Source organism: Tamandua tetradactyla, chromosome 10 (genome assembly GCF_023851605.1).
Source record: "Tamandua tetradactyla isolate mTamTet1 chromosome 10, mTamTet1.pri, whole genome shotgun sequence".
Classification (NCBI taxonomy): Eukaryota; Metazoa; Chordata; class Mammalia; order Pilosa; family Myrmecophagidae; genus Tamandua; species Tamandua tetradactyla.
Genome location: NC_135336.1, coordinates 65,401,987 through 65,422,245, shown reverse-complemented (window position 1 = coordinate 65,422,245; position 20,259 = coordinate 65,401,987). Strand labels below are relative to the sequence as shown.

Sequence of the window (20,259 nt, the reverse complement as noted above, 5' to 3'; positions counted from 1 at the left end):
GCAATTATATCATTCTCATATTGAATATACAAATACTACAATAATAAGAGAAACACAGAATAATCAAATTCATAGTAACAGTAAATCTGAGTTTTAAAAATTGTTCGGTCCACTTGCTGAAAGCAATATTCAATAAATACCAGCTGTCAGACTTGCATTTTTTTCTCATATATTAGTATAACATAAATCTTACAGTAATTTTCTTCTTGCAGTTTACAGAAAGAAACAGTTGTAACTTTGTATTTTAAACCTGAAAAGCCACATTATATTAGTTAACATTTAAAATGTAGATTAGATATATGTTCAATTCATATTTACCCATGAAATTGAGATAGGCTTCTCCTCCAAGTCCATGAGTAATGAGTCGGATCAGTTTATGAAGTTGTATTCCACGATCAATAACTGGAGTAAAAGGGGTCAGTACACTCATATTTGTGTACATTTCTGCATCCATCAACCAAAAGGCTAGTGTCTTATCACCAACAAGTGCCTACAGAAATAAACATCACTGAGATAAATGCAAACAAGGCATACTAGGCAGCTGCGATTTACTCTCAAAAAACATATGGTGATGGTGATAAAGGATGAGAAACAATGTAGGAAGAGTGTATGAGTTAGTATTAATTTCACATATTTACCAATAATGACTTTCTTTGCTGATGCTGAGCTGGTAAAATATATTAGAGATCAACAAATTTTTTTTTTTAGATTCAAATTTTACTTTTAAGTGTGTTTCTGAAATATTCATGATATGCTACCTGGATATGCTACCTGAACTGATGATTCAATTTCCTGAAATTGGAATGTTCATTTACTATAATGTTGGAGCTACTAAATAGATTTTTAAAACAATTTGAAGGCCATGATATAATTTGCTTTGAAGGAATGGAAGAGTTTCTAAAAAATAATTTATATGTGTGTGCTTGCAGGTGTGTGTGTGTGTTACACTTTACATAATATATTTGTACAAATAAATTATAATGATTTTCCCTTCTTCTCCAGGTAAAGAAAACAGATTGAGAACTTTTTGATATATGTGAACTTGCTTTTTCATTGTATTTGCCACTTATGCTAGAATTAGTTTGTTTTTTCTGAAAAGATAATAATTGAAATTGGGGTAGGTATCTTAGAAATGCCTTGACTGGCAGAAGAGAAGCCTCCTAATACTCTGAATTATTCATGGTTAAAAATAGCTAACTAATGCAGAGCACTCTTCATTGACAAAACAGTAACATATAGTAAAACCTGTAATAGACAGGATCCCTTAATCTCATTAATCTATTACAATCATTTCTATTTTTAGAAAATATATTTTACTTTCAAACCCATTATACTCATACCTACTGTTGATTCTTTAAAACACTGTTACAAGAAGATCTAATCATTCTGTGGGTCTCGTTCTTACTTTCAGGACCATGGAAGCAGATGGTTATTGTCAAAGAGTGCCCAGAGTTCAATCTTAAATGGCAGTTGTCAGCAAGCTGAGTTGATTTCAAATTTTTTTGATTTATCAAAACAGACTAACTTATGAATAAATGTTTTATATCTAAACATATAAAATGAATATATGCAAATAAAATGTACTTTTCATCTGTATATGATGTATGACAGTTTTATACAGCTTAGCTTGGAAGTTGCACTGCTAAAAAGTTTGAAAACAAAGTATATAAACTACAAACACATTTGTTAAATTGTTATTTTATAGCACCAATTCTTAAACAATTTTATCTTTCCACTCGTTTTGAGTTCTTTATGTTCTTGCACGGACTTGCATTTATTTCTAGAAACTCAATGCATATGAAATTATTTTGATAATCTCTGTTTAGGTTCACAGATGATATTTATTCTCATAATATAACAGTTGCCTGTTCCTCTGAAAAATCTTATTGAGGTAATAGATAAAATTAATTTAATTTTACCAATTCTATTACTAAATTTTATAAATTTAACTGCTAAGAAAGATTACTAATTTATCTAAAAATTTAAAATAACTTCCCAAAGGACTTTTAAATATGATGTATATATTTCGCTATTATTATTTAAATAAATTACATCTGTATGTATATTTACATTTTTATGAGGTTTAAAGATCAGAGTACATTTACTTTTAGAAAGAACTAGGTAATTGGCATTATTTAATATGTAACAATTTGTAATACAAGAGAGAATTACCTGGTTTTTTAAAAGAGTGAAAGAACTACTAGTTATTCTATGTTTTAGTAAAGTTTTAGAAGAAAATTCTGAAAGAAATCTTTTCATTTTACCTTCAATTCATGCATTCCATTCATTTATTCTCTCATTCATCACACACACACACACAGAAAAAAATCCAGAATACACAATGTGCTACAACTGGTGGGAATTTGCAATAGAAAGACATAATTTAGGCATGCATTTCTATTTCCACCTTATGTATCTGGTGACAATTTCTGTCCCCTTTATACCATATTAATTGTCTTACTTTGCCAGGGCTGGTGGAACACAGTACCACAGAGTAGTTCGCTTAAACAATAGGAGTTTCTTCTCTCACAGTTTTGGAGTTTAGAACTTCAAAATCAAGGCATAAGCAGGGCCATGCTTTTTCTGAAGTCTGTAGCATTCAGTGGTGGCTTGTAAACCATCCATAACTCAAACTCTGCCTTTATCATATGGCTGTCTTTCTCTCGCTCTGTTTCTTACTACTGTATCCAAATTTCCTCTGCTTATAAGGGTCCCAGTCATAATGAATTATGGCCCACCTTTAAGTTTGGTCTTACCCTAACTAGTACTACTCAAAAGATCCTATTGACGATTGGGCTCACATCCACAGGACTGGAGTTAAGACTTGAACATGTTCTCTGTGGGGTTAATGCACACTCCATAATATTTGTCATTCACAGTTTTGTTGTATTTTGGTTCTGGTTTGTTCAAAGGTAATTTCTTTGATCTGCTGTATGGTTTAGGATACTATTCATTGTAGTGGAAGATGCAAATTGGAAGATGCAAAAGTTAGCATATGTCTCCCTCTGAACTAGCAAATTTTCTGTAAAGGGCCAGCTAGTAAATATTTTAGGTGTTGTGGTCTACTTTCTCTGTTTCAACTACTCACATTTTTCATTATAGCATAAAAGCAGACAGAGACAATACATAAATAAATTAGTATGTGTGTTCTAATTAACTTTATTAACCAAAACAGGAAGCAGGTAGGATTTGGTCCATGGACTTGAGTTTGTTGATCCCTGATCTACTTATATTTTCTTCATGATTAGAGGAGACAGCTAAAAAACCATCTGTTTATCTTAGAAGGCTAACTTCTCTTGAAATGACAGTAAAGCTTAGCTTCAGTTTTCTTAATATCTAGAAATAATTAAAAAAAATCAGTCTCCTTTTTAATCTATAAAAAGCACACTTTTTATGTTGATGTTTATGATAATTAATATGCCTTTAAATAACAAATTGTGTTTTCTATTTATTCCTCTATATTAATTGAGGGATTACAAGGAGGAATCACAGTGCTTAACACTGGAAGTATGAAAGTAACTGAAACAAATTTTCTGCGTAAAACCTGATGGGAACCCCTGAAGGATGGGGTAACTATTTATCCCTATATGACTTGCAGAGACGGCAGAGAGAATGTGATACATGAACCTTGTTATTAGGTTCAAGTAGGAGGGTCCCAGGTGAAGTAGACAGACACAGGTGCAAAGGAAAAAGTATAAGACTGGGACAATCTTGACCTGTTCACGAATGGGTGTGAATTTTTAAGTATGGAAGAATAGAATATTTGGGGTTACGGTGATCAACTAGTATGATATTTTAGTTATTGCGGGAAAGGGTGATGATAGCTTGTCAAAGGCATTAAAGAAAGCTTACAGAAGGAAAGACCAAAATGGAAACCAAAATTATCCTGGATCAGTACCAATATTACTTTATAGGACAAAGGAAAACACAACAGGCAACACCGCAATTGCAATTAACAATCTATTAATTACAGTATGACAGCGTAAAATTGCTATTATATTTTGAAGCTGGAATTCCAGGTCTCAAAAATTATTTTAAAATGTTTTTCTCAAGTTTAAATAATTTTCATGTAAAGAATATGTATTAAATAAGTTATATTAACAGTACTAAGCAATAGAATATTTACATTTATTAATAAATACACACAGACAGGCAATTAGTTTACACAGATATTTACTTCATGAATATATCACTTACCTGATCATGGCTCTCTGCATAAGCAATGCACTTTTCAAGGTAGCGTCTGTTTGTGAGGGTGTACACTATATCGCCCATATTCCAGTCTTCATCTTTAAACTCTTTGAGGATCTAGATGTAACAGAGAAAAATAAACCATTGACTGAAGCCATTGTTTATCTTATTCTAAACAACAATCTGAGTGTATAGATCATATCAACCCAAGTTATGTGACACACAGATATAAGCAAAGATCTCGTGGTTTAAAATTTACTGAAATCACAACTTTTGTGGTCTATCCGAACAGCAATGGCGTAGATTATGCATGTGTGGTGTGTAATGTGTGTGCGTGTGTATTTGTGCATATGATTTAATTAGTACATTTTAGGATCTTTACAGCCTTTTTTCCCTGTAATAACTTTTACTTCTTATTAACGAGGCACAGTAAATTACTGTGCAATATGTCTTTCTGTGAGTTTCACAAGGTAGCAATAAACTTGTTACATTGTTAGGTTTGAATGTAAAGGAATTTTAGCATGAAGTGTCTTCGTTATATTCTTGGAAAACAATGATAATGTTTACAAAACATATATTTCAAAGTCCAATTAGAAAATAATTACCATCTTAAGAGATGACATTTTTTGTCTCTACTTTCTCATTTGCCACTCAATCCTCAATCGGGCTTCTGTTTCTCTAAAATCTCCTTCATGCAGCTAATCTAGACAACATCTCAGATGACTGTCTCTAAGGTAAATAATTTGAATAAGTGTGGGTTTTTAGGTATGTACTTGCTGTACAAGTTGACACTGCTGACCCTGTCCCTTCCCATGAAATGCTCTCTTTATTAGATCACTGTGAAATTCTTATTTCCCATAACAAGGTCTCCTTTTCTGTCTATCAGATAAAAGCTCACAATCATTAGAGTCATGTCTTAAAAACAGCTTTTTCTCTTTTACATAACTCATTCAAATTTTAGAAGAATTTTAAGGTTGCATTCATGCTTCCTGATCCCTGGTATCCACACCTGCATATAATCCCACCACTGAGTGTGGGTGAGACCTTTGAATATGATGGGCGTCATCTTTGGAAACTGTTAGGTAACTAGGTGATGATTTAAGCTACCAAGTTTGGGGTTATGTATTACACAGCAATAGAAAATGAATGCAGATTTTGGTGTCTGAAGTGAAGCACAAGCCAGCTTATACCATCCCATGCTGCCTGCTTATGGAATTCAGACAACCTTAGCTATCACCCATAATTGCATAAACCAACTTCTTGTAGTAAGTCCATATTTAAATGCAAACATCACTCCACACACATACACACATATCTCTCGATGCTTCTGTTTCTCTGGTTGAACCCCTATCGACACACACTCTGTGCATGGAACACACATAACACACTCCAAACTATCACTTGAACTCCATTCCTGCCTCTAAGACATCTCTACTTGTAACTGCATGCCCAATATATAATCATCATCATTCTCCCTTATTCACCTTCTTCTTCCTCTCCTTCTCCATTCTTTGTTATTCCCTTCTTAAGCTGTCTATTTCAATGTATTGTTCTACCTTCTTCTAAATCAATAGGTTGGAAACCTGGTTACACTCTACCTCACTCCGTCCCCCCTTTTTTATCTAACCTTCCATTAAATGCCATGGGTTATAATTCTTGGTAACCGATATCAACCATCTACTTCTTCCTATTCTCACTGCTATACCTACCTAGTAGAGACGATGATCTTTCCTTGCCTTGGCTGTAAAAGTCTCCTAATTGGTCTCTCGTCTTAGATTTTGTCCTGCTCCATGTATTTATCACATAAAGGTAAAGTAGCATTTTCACTGGGGAGCTTACCAGGGGACTTCCCTGCTTAAAACAGAGCAATGACTTCTCATTGTCTTCAACATAGAGACTTAATTTCTTAATTCATTTTAACAAGTCAATGCATTAACACTCCTTAATCTTTATCTAAAACTATGTCATTGGCATCTAGATTTTAGTTCAACAAGACCTATCTTGGTATTCTGACCTCATTAATTATTAGTTGAAAAACTGTGTTATTTCAAGCCAATGAATTTGTGGTAAATTTGGTTTCAAAAGCAAGAGGAAACAAATACACTTTTGGTATCTGGAAGAGGGATGATGCCATAACAAATACCTAAAAATGTGGAAGTGGTTGTGAAAATGGGCAATAAATAGAAGCTGGAAGAATTTTTTTTTTTTTTTATTAATTAAAAAAAGAATTAACAAAACAATTAGAAATCATTCCAATCTACATGTACAATCAGTAATTCTTAATAACATCACATAGTTGCATATTCATCATTTCTTAGTACATTTGCATCAATTTAGAAAAAGAAATAAAAAGACAACAGAATAAGAATTAAAACAATAATAGAAAGAAAAAAAAACAAAAAAAACAAAAACAAAAAACCTATACCTCACATGCAGCTTCATTCAGTGTTTTAACATAATTGCATTACAATTGGGTAGTATTGTGCTGTCCATTTCTGAGTTTTTATATCCAGTCCCGTTGTGCAGTCTGTATCCCTTCATCTCCAATTATCCCTTCTCTCTTTTTTTTTTTTTTTTTAATTAATGGAAAAAAAGAAATTAACCCAACATTTAGAGATCATACCATTCTACACATGCAATCATTAATTCTTAACATCATCACATAGATGCATGATCATCATTTCTTAGTACATTTGCATTGGTTTAGAAGAACTAGCAACATAACTGGAAAAGATATAGAATGTTAATATAGAGAAAAAAATAAAAGTAATAATAGTAAAATCAAAACAAAACAAAACAAAACAAAACAAAAACCTATAGCTCAGATGCAGCTTCATTCAGTGTTTTAACATGATTACTTTACAATTAGGTATTATTGTGCTGTCCATTTTTGAGTTTTTGTATCTAGTCCTGTTGCACAGTCTGTATCCCTTCAGCTTCAATTACCCATTGTCTTACCCTGTTTCTAAATCCTGCTGAACTCTGTTACCAATGACATATTTCAAGTTTATTCTCGAATGTCCGTTCACATCAGTGGGACCATACAGTATTTGTCCTTTAGTTTTTGGCTGGATTCACTCAGCATAATATTCTCTAGGTCCATCCATGTTATTACATGGTTCATAAGTTTATCTTGTCTTAAAGCTGCATAATATTCCATCGTATGTATATACCACAGTTTGTTTAGCCACTCTTCTGTTGATGGAGATTTTGGCTGTTTCCATCTCTTTGCAATTGTAAATAATGCTGCTATAAACATTGGTGTGCAAATCTCTGTTTGTGTCTTTGCCCTTAAGTCCTTTGAGTAGATACCTAGCAATGGTATTGCTGGGTCGTATGGCAGTTCTATATTCAGCTTTTTGAGGAACCGCCAAACTGCCTTCCACAGTGGTTGCACCCTTTGACATTCCCACCAACAGTGGATAAGTGTGCCTCTTTCTCCACATCCTCTCCAGCACTTGTCATTTTCTGTTTTGTTGATAATGGCCATTCTGGTGGGTGTGAGATGATATCTCATTGTGGTTTTGATTTGCATTTCTCTAATGGCCAGGGACATTGAGCATCTCTTCATGTGCCTCTTGGCCATCCGTATTTCCTCTTCTGAGAGGTGTCTGTTCAAGTCTTTTTCCCATTTTGTAATTGGGTTGGCTGTCTTTTTGTTGTTGAGTTGGACAATCTCTTTATAAATTCTGGATACTAGACCTTTATCTGATATATCATTTCCAAATATTGTCTCCCATTGTGAAGGCTGTCTTTCTACTTTCTTGATGAAGTTCTTTGATGCACAAAAGTGTTTAATTTTGAGGAGTTCCCATTTATTTATTTCCTTCTTCAGTGCTCTTGCTTTAGGTTTAAGGTCCATAAAACCGCCTCCAGTTGTAAGATCCATAAGATATCTCCCAACATTTTCCTCTAACTGTTTTATGGTCTTAGACCTAATGTTTAGATCTTTGATCCATCTTGAGTTAACTTTTGTATAGGGTGTGAGAGATGGGTCTTCTTTCATTCTTTTGCATATGGATATCCAGTTCTCTAGGCACCATTTATTGAAGAGACTGCTCTGTCCCAGGTGAGTTGGCTTGACTGCCTTATCAAAGATCAAATGTCCATAGATGAGAGGGTCTATATCTGAGCACTCTATTCAATTCCATTGGTCGATATATCTATCTTTATGCCAATACCATGCTGTTTTGACCACTGTGGCTTCATAATATGCCTTAAAGTCAGGCAGCGCGAGACCTCCAGCTTCGTTTTTTTTCCTCAAGATGTTTTTAGCAATTCGGGGCACCCTGCCCTTCCAGATAAATTTGCTTATTGGTTTTTCTATTTCTGAAAAATACGTTGTTGGGATTTTGATTGGTATTGCATTGAATCTGTAAATCAATTTAGGTAGGATTGACATCTTAACTATATTTAGTCTTCCAATCCATGAACACGGTATGCCCTTCCATCTATTTAGGTCTTCTGTGATTTCTTTTAGCAGTTTTTTGTAGTTTTCTTTATATAGGTTTTTTGTCTCTTTAGTTAAATTTATTCCTAGGTATTTTATTCTTTTAGTTGCAATTGTAAATGGGATTCGTTTCTTGATTTCCCCCTCAGCTTGTTCATTACTAGTGTATAGAAATGCTACAGATTTTTGAATGTTGATCTTGTAACCTGCTACTTTGCTGTACTCATTTATTAGCTCTAGTAGTTTTGTTGTGGATTTTTCCGGGTTTTCGACGTATAGTATCATATCGTCTGCAAACAGTGATAGTTTTACTTCTTCCTTTCCAATTTTGATGCCTTGTATTTCTTTTTCTTGTCTAATTGCTCTGGCTAGAACCTCCAACACAATGTTGAATAATAGTGGTGATAGTGGACATCCTTGTCTTGTTCCTGATCTTAGGGGGAAAGTTTTCAATTTTTCCCCATTGAGGATGATATTAGCTGTGGGTTTTTCATATATTCCCTCTATCATTTTAAGGAAGTTCCCTTGTATTCCTATCTTTTGAAGTGTTTTCAACAGGAAAGGATGTTGAATCTTGTCGAATGCCTTCTCTGCATCAATTGAGATGATCATGTGATTTTTCTGCTTTGATTTGTTGATATGGTGTATTACATTAATTGATTTTCTTATGTTGAACCATCCTTGCATACCTGGGATGAATCCTACTTGGTCATGATGTATAATTCTTTTAATGTGTTGTTGGATACGATTTGCTAGAATTTTATTGAGGATTTTTGCATCTGTATTCATTAGAGAGATTGGTCTGTAGTTTTCTTTTTTTGTAATATCTTTGCCTGGTTTTGGTATGAGGGTGATGTTGGCTTCATAGAATGAATTAGGTAGTTTTCCCTCCACTTCGATTTTTTTGAAGAGTTTGAAGAGAATTGGTACTAATTCTTTCTGGAACGTTTGGTAGAATTCACATGTGAAGCCATCTGGTCCTGGACTTTTCTTTTTAGGAAGCTTTTGAATGACTAATTCAATTTCTTTACTTGTGATTGGTTTGTTGAGGTCATCTATGTCTTCTTGAGTCAAAGTTGGTTGTTCATGTCTTTCCAGGAACCCGTCCATTTCCTCTAAATTGTTGTATTTATTAGCGTAAAGTTGTTCATAGTATCCTGTTATTACCTCCTTTATTTCTGTGAGGTCAGTAGTTATGTCTCCTCTTCCATTTCTGATCTTATTTATTTGCATCCTCTCTCTTCTTCTTTTTGTCAATCTTGCTAAGGGCCCATCAATCTTATTGATTTTCTCATAGAACCAACTTCTGGCCTTATTGATTTTCTCTATTGTTTTCATGTTTTCAATTTCATTTATTTGTGCTCTAATCTGTGTTATTTCTTTCCTTTTGCTTGCTTTGGGGTTAGCTTGCTGTTCTTTCTCCAGTTCTTCCAAATGGATAGTTAATTCCTGAATTTTTGCCTTTTCTTCTTTTCTGATATAGGCATTTAGAGCAATAAATTTCCCTCTTAGCACTGCCTTTGCTGCGTCCCATAAGTTTTGATATGTTGTGTTTTCATTTTCATTCGCCTCGAGGTATTTGCTAATTTCTCTTGCAATTTCTTCTTTGACCCAGTCGTTGTTTAGGAGTGTGTTGTTGAGCCTCCACGTATTTGTGAATTTTCTGGCACTCTGCCTATTATTGATTTCCAACATCATTCCTTTATGGTCCGAGAAAGTGTTGTGTAAGATTTCAATCTTTTTAAATTTGTTAAGACTTGCTTTGTGACCCAGCATATGGTCTATCTTTGAGAATGATCCATGAGCACTTGAGAAAAAGGTGTATCCTGCTGTTGTGGGGTGCAATGTCCTATAAATGTCTATTAAGTCTAGTTCATTTATAGTAATATTCAGATTCTCTATTTCTTTGTTGATCCTCTGTCTAGATGTTCTGTCCCTTGATGAGAGTGGTGAGTTGAAGTCTCCAACTATTATGGTATATGAGTCTATTTCCCTTTTCAGTGTTTGCAGTATATTCCTCACGTATTTTGGGGCATTCTGATTCGGTGCGTAAATATTTATGATTGTTATGTCTTCTTGTTTAATTGTTCCTTTTATTAGTATATAGTGTCCTTCTTTGTCTCTTTTAACTGTTTTACATTTGAAGTCTAATTTGTTGGATATTAGTATAGCCACTCCTGCTCTTTTCTGGTTGTTGTTTGCATGAAATATCTTTTCCCAACCTTTCACTTTCAACCTATGTTTATCTTTGGGTCTAAGATGTGTTTCCTGTAGACAGCATATCGAAGGATCCTGTTTTTTAATCCATTCTGCCAATCTATGTCTTTTGATTGGGGAATTCAGTCCATTGACATTTAGTGTTATTACTGTTTGGATAATATTTTCCTCTAACATTTTGCCTTTTGTATTATATATAGCATATCTGATTTTCCTTCTTTCTACACTCTTTTCCATATCTCTCTCTTCTGTCTTTTTGTATCTGACTCTAGTGCTCCCTTTAGTATTTCTTGCAGAGCTGGTCTCTTGGTCACAAATTCTTTCAGTGACTTTTTGTCTGAGAATGTTTTAATTTCTCCCTCATTTTTGAAGGATAATTTTGCTGGATATAGGAGTCTTGGTTGGCAGTTTTTCTCTTTTAGTATTTTAAATATATCATCCCACTGTCTTCTAGCTTCCATGGTTTCTGCTGAGAAATCTACACAAAGTCTTATTGGGTTTCCCTTGTATGTAATGGATTGTTTTTCTCTTGCTGCTTTCAAGATCTTCTCTTTCTCTTTGACCTCTGACATTCTAACTAGTAAGTGTCTTGGAGAACGCCTATTTGGGTCTAATCTCTTTGGGGTGCGCTGCACTTCTTGGATCTGTAATTTTAGGTCTTTCATAAGAGTTGGGAAATTTTCAGTGAAAATTTCTTCCATTAGTTTTCCTCCTCCTTTTCCCTTCTCTTCTCCTTCTGGGACACCCACAACACGTATATTTGTGCGGTTCATATTGTCCTTGAGTTCCCTGATACCCTGTTCAAATTTTTCCATTCTTTTCCCGATAGTTTCTGTTTCTTTTTGGAATTCAGATGTTCCATCCTCCAAATCACTAATTCTATCTTCTGTCTCTTTAAATCTATCATTGTAGCTATCCATTATTTTTTCTATGTTTGCTACTTTATCCTTCACTTCCATAAGTTCTGCAATTTGTTTTTTCAGTTTTTCTATTTCTTCTTTAGGTCCAGCCCATGTCCTCTTCATGTCCTCCCTCAATTTATCGATTTCATTTTTGAAGAGGTTTTCCATTTCTGTTCGTATATTCAGCATTAGTTGTCTCAGCTCTTGTGTCTCATTTGAGCTATTGGTTTGTTCCTTTGACTGGGCCATATTCTCAATCTTTTGAGCGTGGACAGTTATCTTCTGCTGCTGGCGTCTGGGCATTTATTCAGATTTCTCTTGGTGTTGGACCCAGCAAGGTTGTAATATTTTTCTGTGAAATCTCTGGGTTCTGTTTTTCTTATCCTGCCCAGTAGGTGGCGCTCGTGGCACACGTTTGTCTGCGGGTCCCACCAGTAAAAGGTGCTGTGGGACCTTAAACTTTGGAAAACTCTCGCCGTCCTGGGGGTTCACTAGCCGAAGCGGCTTGAGCCGGCCCGGGGTCCGAACGCAGGGAGGGTTGCTGGTCGCTGCAGCCAGGGAAAGAGCCCGTCCGAATTTCCTAGTCGGCCCTGGGCAACAAGCGTGGCGGGAGGGCGCCAGCGGCAGCGGCCCGCCCAAGAGAGTGCACGTTCCCCGGGAGTCACGGGGTCACCGTTCTCCGCGGCCTGGGGGTTTCCGATCCAATTCTCTCAGTTGGTCCGGGGGCTGCGCGTGGTGTGGGCGCCAGTCGCCTTGGTTTCATGGGACCACCTCTCCAATTCTCCCAGCCGGCCCGGGAAGGGGGAAGGGAGTAACTCCGGCCGCTTGCCACCCCGCCCGGTAAGGCCCGCGCGCCTCGGCGATCTCACCCGAGCTGCTTCTCTCAGCCAGCCAGCCGTTCCAGGATTGGGTACGCTGTCTTTTTTATCTCTGTTGTGGCTTTGGGCGCTTTCTGTATCGTTTCTACTCCCCTAGTAGGTGTCCTGGAGAAGAAACTAAGATCCGCGCGTCTTACTAAGCCGCCATCTTCCAGGAAGTGGCAGAAGCTGGAAGAATTTTGAGGGGTATGACAGAAAAAAGCCTAGATTGCCTCAAACAGACTGACAGTAGAAATGTAGATGCTAGAGGCTCTGCTAGTGAGAATACTGATGGAAGTGAAGAATTCCGTAGAGAAAACTATATTGTCTTAGAAAACATGCACATCATCACAAACAGTTTATTAGAATAATAATAAACATCCATTATTCCTAGCGATATGGATGTGGAAGCTGCTGCTGGTGAGGGCTGAGAGGGACTGAGGAACATATAACTGGAAACTGGAGGAAAGAGGATCCTTGTTTTATAGTGGCAGAAATTTTACAGACTTTCATCCTACAGTTATGTAGAAAGAGAAATTATTAGTGATGAATTTGGTCATTTAGCTGAGGAGGTTTCCAAGCAAAGTTCTGAAGGTGTCATCTGGTTTCTTCTTGATGTTTATAGTAAAACATGAGAGGAAAGAGATAAAGTGAGGGAAGAACTAATAAGCAAAAAGGAACCAGCACATGATAATTTGGGAAACCCTCAGCCTTTACAGATTGCAAAAGACACTAAAATTAGGAGATTTATGGTCAGGAAGGAGTGCTAGGGAGATAAAATCAAGTATGTGGCTGGCCAACACTTTGCTAGTACCAGGGAAGAATCAAAATGTCAGATTATTCAGTTACACAGAGCACTCTTTAAAGAAATCAGGCCTGTGACACATGGATGCCCTGAGCCATCTCAGCAGAAGACAAGAATAGAGATGGGACTTCCAGAAAAGATCTGTGGCAGAGCCTCTTACATAATGGAGTCAATCTCCATGATATACATGAGAGACCAAACAGATTCTAAGAATTTTATACCGGTAGAAACACTGCCAGCTAGACTGAAATAGAGAGCTGGAAGAACTGAATGAAGGCTGTTCAACCTCCAAAATTCTACAGGTGTGAAATGGATTAATATAGCTACTCAGCTGCAAACTGGGGCTACCCTTCATGAAAAAAAAGGAAGGATGATTCCAGGGTACAATAATGAGCCCAGACAGTAGAGCCCTGAACCACAGAGGATTATTCCCAGGCACTGAAACCTAGTTTGACTTATTGGATATCAACATTGTTTGGTGACTACATTCTTATTTAGATTGCTTCCTTTTCTGAACAAGATTGTCCTTAGCTAGTACCTATGCCTATGTATTTTTGGAACAGGTATGACATAGACAGAAAGAAGTTTTGATGCAGAATGAGTCATACAAGTTTTCACCATAACCTGATTTAGATGAAATTTGGAACTTCTGAACTGATGAGATTAAGATGCTTTTTTGGACTTTGAGTTGATGTTGTAATGGATTGAGAATTTAGAGGATATTGGGATGGGTGAATATGATTTGCTTGCAGGATGGATGTGCATAATCGGGAGACAGCATGCATACCACGATACACAGAATAATGGCTGATGAAACATGTCCACATTTTAATCTCTAGAACCTGTGAATATGTTACTTTATACAGCAAAAGGACTTTACAGATATGATGAAGTTAAGAATCATGACATGAAAAGAGTATTCTAAATTATCTGGACGGGGTCAATATAATTAAAAGGGTCCTCCTAAGAGGGAAGCAGGGATGCCAGAGTAAGAGAGAGATTGAAGATGATACTCTACTGGCTTTGAAGATGGAGAAAGGGACCAAAACCAAGAAATACAGCTGGTCTGCAGAAGCTGAGAAAAGCAAGGAAACAGATTCTTCCCTAGAGCTCTGAGAAGGAACCTAGCCCTGCTGACACCTTGATTTTAGCCCGGTAGGAACAATTCCAGATTCCTGAACTCCAGAACTGTACAACAATATATTTGTACTGTATTAAGTCACTAAGTTTGTGGTAATTAAATACAGAAGAAACAGAAAACTGTTTATACAGATCGACACAAATACACCAAATTAGTTCTTGAAAATGGTACACAAGCAATTCAATGGAAGAATGATAGACTTCTGAACAAATGATGCTAGAATAGTTGGATATCTATAGGCAAAAAATAATAATAAAGAAAGAAAAGAGAAAAGAACCTTGGCCTATTGGCCTACGTCCTACACTGTACATGAAAATGAACTCAAAATGGATCATGGATTGTGGTAAATTGAGTAATACCCCCCACCCCATATACACATACACAAAAATACATTCAAACCTTAACTCCTTGCCCTATTAGTGCAAACTAATTTGGAAACAAGAAATTCAAAGTTCCTAATTGGATCAAACCAAATTGAATTAAGGTGAAACAATCGACATGGCATAAATATCTATAAGCAGAGGAAATCTAGATTTTTTTTTTTTAAGTAGGAATTAGAGAAAGAGAACACATTCAGATTGTCATGTGATGGAGAATTGCTGGAAAGCCATTATTATAGATTCCAGGAGAAAGTATGGCTTTGTGATACCTTAGTATTGGATTAATTATCCAAAACTGTGAGACAATAAATTCCTATTGTTTAAGCCAACAAGTGTGTTATTTGTCATAGTGGCTTAACAATCTAAGACATGGACTTAAATGTAAAAATTTAAATTAGAAGACTTTCAATAAAAAAATGTAGGAGAAAATCTTCATTATATAGAGATAGTCAGAATTCTTAGACTTGGCATCAAAAGCACAATCTGTAAAAGGAAAATTGATAAGCTGGACTTCAGTAAAATTAAATATGTTTTTTTTTTTTCTGTGAAAACCCATATGAGAAAGATGAAAATACAAGCTTCAGACTGGAAGAAAATATTTTCCAACCATATATCTGACAAAAGACTCAAATGTAGTGTATATAAAGAACTCTCAAAAAGTCCACAGTAAAAGGAAGAAAAAAAAATTGAATGAGAAAATAGTTGTTCTAGTTTGCTAGCTGCTGGAATGCAATATACCAGAAACACATGGCTTTTAAAAACGGGAATTTAATAAGTTGCTAGTGTACAGTTCTAAGGCTGAGAAAATGTCCCAATTAAAACAAGTCTATAGAAATGTCCAATCACAGGCATCCAGAGAAAGATACCTTGACCCAAGAAGGCAGATGAAGTTCAGGACTTTTCTCTCAAGTGGAAGGGCACATGGCGAACACAGTCAGAGTTCCTCTCTTATCTGGACGGGCATATGGTGAATATGGTGTCATGTGCTTGCTTCTTCTCCTGGCTACCTGTTTCATGAAGCTCCCTGGGAGGGATTTTCCTCCTTCATCTCCAAAGGTCACTGGCTGGCAGATTGTGCTTCTCATGGCTATGTCATTCTCTGCTCTCTCAGAAATCTCTCTTTCTCTAAAATGTTTCCTCCTTTTTAGGACTTCAGAAACTAATCAAGACCTACCCAAATGGGTAGAGACATGCCTCCAGCTAATCCAGTTTAATAACCACTCTTGATTAAATCACATCTTCAGGGAGATGATCTGATTACAGTTTCAAGCATTCAATACTGAATAGGGATTAGAAGAAATGGCTGCTTTTACAAAATGGGATTTGGATTAAAACATGTTTTCTAGGGTACATATATCATTTCAAACCAGCACAATGGTCAAAACACATGAACAAACATTTCAGAGAAGAAGACACAGGTGGCAAATAAGTACATGAAAGACATTCAACATCATTAGCCATCAGGGAAATGAAAATTGAAAACCACAATGAGATGTCACTACATATGTATTAAAATGGCTAAACTGAAAAATAATGATAACACCAAAAGCTGGAGTGGATGTACAGAAACTAGATCTTTCATACATTGCTGGTAGCAATGTAAAATGCTACAAGCTTTTTGGAAAAAGTTTGGCAGTTTCTTAAAAAACTAAACATGCAAATACTTATTTAGTTTAGTGCAAAATTAAACAATTGCACTCTGAGCATTTATCTCAGAGAAATGCAAACTTATGTTCACACAAAAACTTGTAAATAAATCTTTACAGTAGCTTTAGTCAGAATATCAAAAATTGGAAACAAATCATATGTCCTTGAATGGGTGTACAGTTTAACAAATTCTGGTATATCCATACTATGGGATACCACTCATCCATAAAAGAGAATGCACTATTGATATATACAATAACCTAGATGAAGCTCTGGAGAATTTTGCTGAGTGTATTAGTTTGCTAAAGCTGCTAGAAAGCAATATAATAGAAATGGAATGACTTTTAAAAAGGGATTAAATAAGTTAAAAGTTTACAGTTCCAGTGGTGAGAAAGTGTCCAAACTAAGGCACCAATAGGAGGTTACCTTCACTCAAAAAAAGCTGATGGGTGGGCCACGGTGGCTCACTGGCAGAGTTCTTGCCTGCCATGTCAGAGACCTGGGTTTGAGTCCTAGTGCTTGCCCATATAAAAAAATAAAAAAATAAATAAATAAAAATGGTTGATGCCATCCAGAACAACTCTGTCAGCTAGGAAGGCATATGATTGGTATCTACTGGTCCCTTGTTCCTGGGCTCCATTGTTTTCAGCCTCTGTTTCCGGTGGGGGTTCCTCACTAGCATCTGTGGGCCTTCACTTTAGCTCCTCTGGGACACAACTCTGGGTTCTGGCTTGCTTAGCATCTCTTGGACAGGGTCACGGGAACATCTGCTGGGCCCTGTGTTTCCAAACATATGGGTCTCGTGTTGGCTCTGTCAGTTCTGAAGCAATTGTTCTCCAAGCATCTGCATCTGCTCTGTGCTTTCTTCAAAATGTTCCCACTTTTAAAGGGCTCCAGTAAACTAATCAAGACCCACACTGAATGGGTGGAATCACATCTCCATCTCACCAAAAGGCCAACCCCACAATCAGGCATGCCACATCTCTGTAAGATAATCATATCAAAAAGTCACACCCACAACTGGGAGCACTGCCTCTCTCTGTAGGATAATCATATCAAAAAGTCACACCCACAACTGGGAGCACTGCCTCATCATTTTTTAACTAATAGATCAGATTTTTTAATCTAATAAGAAAGGATTTCCACCCTACAATATTTAATCAGGGTTAAAGTGCATGGATTTTCTGGGGTATACAACACTTTCAAATTAGCACATTCCACCCTCTGGAGTCCCAAAAGACATTTTCTTTCCATATACAAAATACATTCATTCCATCAAAAATATCACATAAGCCTTAAATCATTTCAGGAACAATACTAATACAATTCAAAGTAAAAAAAAGAGTACAAAATCTCAAATCTCATCAATATGAATTACAGGTATGTCTGTTTTAAGGCAAACCATTCTTCTCTGGCTCTTGATCTGTGAAACCCACAAGTTATCTGCTGCCAATATACAAATGAGAGACATTCATAGGATACATGTTTCCATTGCCATAGGGAGAAATCTAAAGGTAAAAGGGTCACTGGACCCAAAAGTTCCAAAAACCTGCAGGGCAAACTCCATTGAATTTCAAAGTTTGAGAGCCATTTGTTATCAGGGCTTTAGAAAGCAACAGCCCCACCCTTTCCAAGGGCCTATGCAGTGGCCTCAATCTCACCAAATGCTGGGGCAAAGGTTGCAAGACTGGAGCATACTGGGGAGACCACCTTCTTCTTGGCTCCACCCTCTCCAAACATCAAGGCAGTACTCAGGATCTTTGCCATCTCTAGAGCACACACTCAACCCCTCCAGAACAATGAGTGCAGGCAGGCTCCCACCAAACCCAGGTTTATGTGTTTCACCCTCCCTGAGGCGTGAGGTGGCACAACTCTTCCTGAGCAACAAAGCAGAAGGTCCACCCTCTGCTTCCAGGGAAAAGTGACCCTCTCCACATGTATGGGAGGGTCCAATCTCCTGGCCCAAGATTTCCTGGATTCAGACCTTAGCTTCTATGGTTCTGCCTTAGTCATTTTTCCCTCAATTTTTCCCTTTTCTGTCCATTTTTGTCCAAACTGGCAGTGGTTCTGTTTATACAGATCCTGCAATACTCTTGTTAGTCTTCTTTGCAGGGGTCATAATCATCAGAAAACAAGACTTTCTACAAATCCTTTCTGGATAACTCCATTTCCAATTCTGGCTTGTCTTGTAATGACTAAATGATTACATGTTTGGTTATATCCTTATGTGAGGCTCTATTCACTGGGGTTTCACTTTCTGGAAGCCCAGAATTGTCCAGACCAACAATTTCTTTACTTTGTACACAAGAGTTCATTTCTCAACTTATCTTTCATCTCGCTTTTTAGTATAAGCTCCAAGGAGCAGCAAAACTGCATTTTCCACATTTAGTTTAGAAATTTCTTCTGCTTAAATACCCAAGTTCATCACTCCCAAATTTTGCCCTCCATCTACAAAGAATGACCTCCTTCTTCTTTGCAATGACACATTCATCATTTCTGTCTAAAGCCTTATCAGAAGTATTCTTAGAAAACACATTTCTACGACCAGTCTCTTTAAAGCATTCTAGGCCTTCTCTTACAAGCGCCTCACAACACTTCCAGAATCTTCCTCTTACTCACTGAAAAAGCTATTCCAAAATGTTTCATATTTGCAAACAATAGCAACACCCCACCCTTTGTATGAAAATCTGTATTAGTTTACTAATGCTGCCAGAAAGCACTATACCTGTAATGGAATGGTTTTTAAAATGGGAAATTAAGTTAAAAGTTTACAGTTGTAGTGCCAAGGAAATGTCCAAACTAAGGCACCAAGAGGAGGTTACCTTCACTCAAAAGAGGCACATGCCATCCAGAATAACTCTGTTAGCTGGAAGGCACTGTCAGTGGTTGGCATCTACTGGTCCCTTGATCCTGGTTTCAGCCTCTGTTTCCTGTGGGGGTTCCTCACTTGGCACCTGTCGATCTTCACTTTAGCTCCTCTGGGAGACAACTCTGGATTCTGGCTTGCTTAACATCTCATGTGCAGGTACGTTGCAATGTCTGTTGGGCCCTGCATTTCCAAATGTCTGGGTCTTGTGTTGGCTCTGTCAGTTCTGAAGCAACTGTTCTCCAAGCATCTGTATCTGTTCTGTGCTTTTTCCAAAATGTTTCCTCTTTTGAAGGACCCCAGTAAACTAATCAAGACATGCCTTGAAAGGGCAGAGTCACATTTCCATCTAACCAAAAGGCCACACTCACAATTGGGCACACCACATCACAGTGCAGATAATCTCATCAAAAGTTTACACCCGGGGAGTGCAAGGGTAATTCAGTGGTAGAATTCTCGCCTGCCATGTGGGAAACCTGGGCTAACTTCTTGGCCCATGAACTTCTCAAAGAAGCAAACAAAAAAACCAACAAAAACAAACAAACAAACTTCAACAATAACAGGATACTCACATGGAAAAAGAATGAAATGTGACCACACCATACAACATACAAAAAAAAAGTCTCACACCCACAACTGGGAGCACTGCACCTCCTTGGATATAATCTGATCAAAAGGGTTTCCACCAGACAATACTGAATCAGGATTAAAGGACATGGCTTTTCTGGGGCACACAACACTTTCAAACTGACACATTGAGTGAAAAATGCCAATATCTAAATTTTGTATTTGTATGATTCATT

General features: G+C 36.8%; 1 protein-coding gene across 1 annotated transcript in view; it reads right to left on the bottom strand.

Moving 5' to 3' along the window:
• The window catches only part of GBE1 (1,4-alpha-glucan branching enzyme 1), a 344,340-nt gene that overhangs the window by 73,336 nt on the left and 250,745 nt on the right, over nt 1-20,259 (bottom strand). The window contains exons 11-12 of the mRNA XM_077118703.1: nt 4,198-4,308; nt 319-490 (exon numbers count right to left, since the gene is read on the bottom strand). Coding sequence (XP_076974818.1) covers nt 319-490; nt 4,198-4,308 — 283 coding nt within the window. The remainder of the gene's footprint in view (nt 1-318; nt 491-4,197; nt 4,309-20,259) is intronic.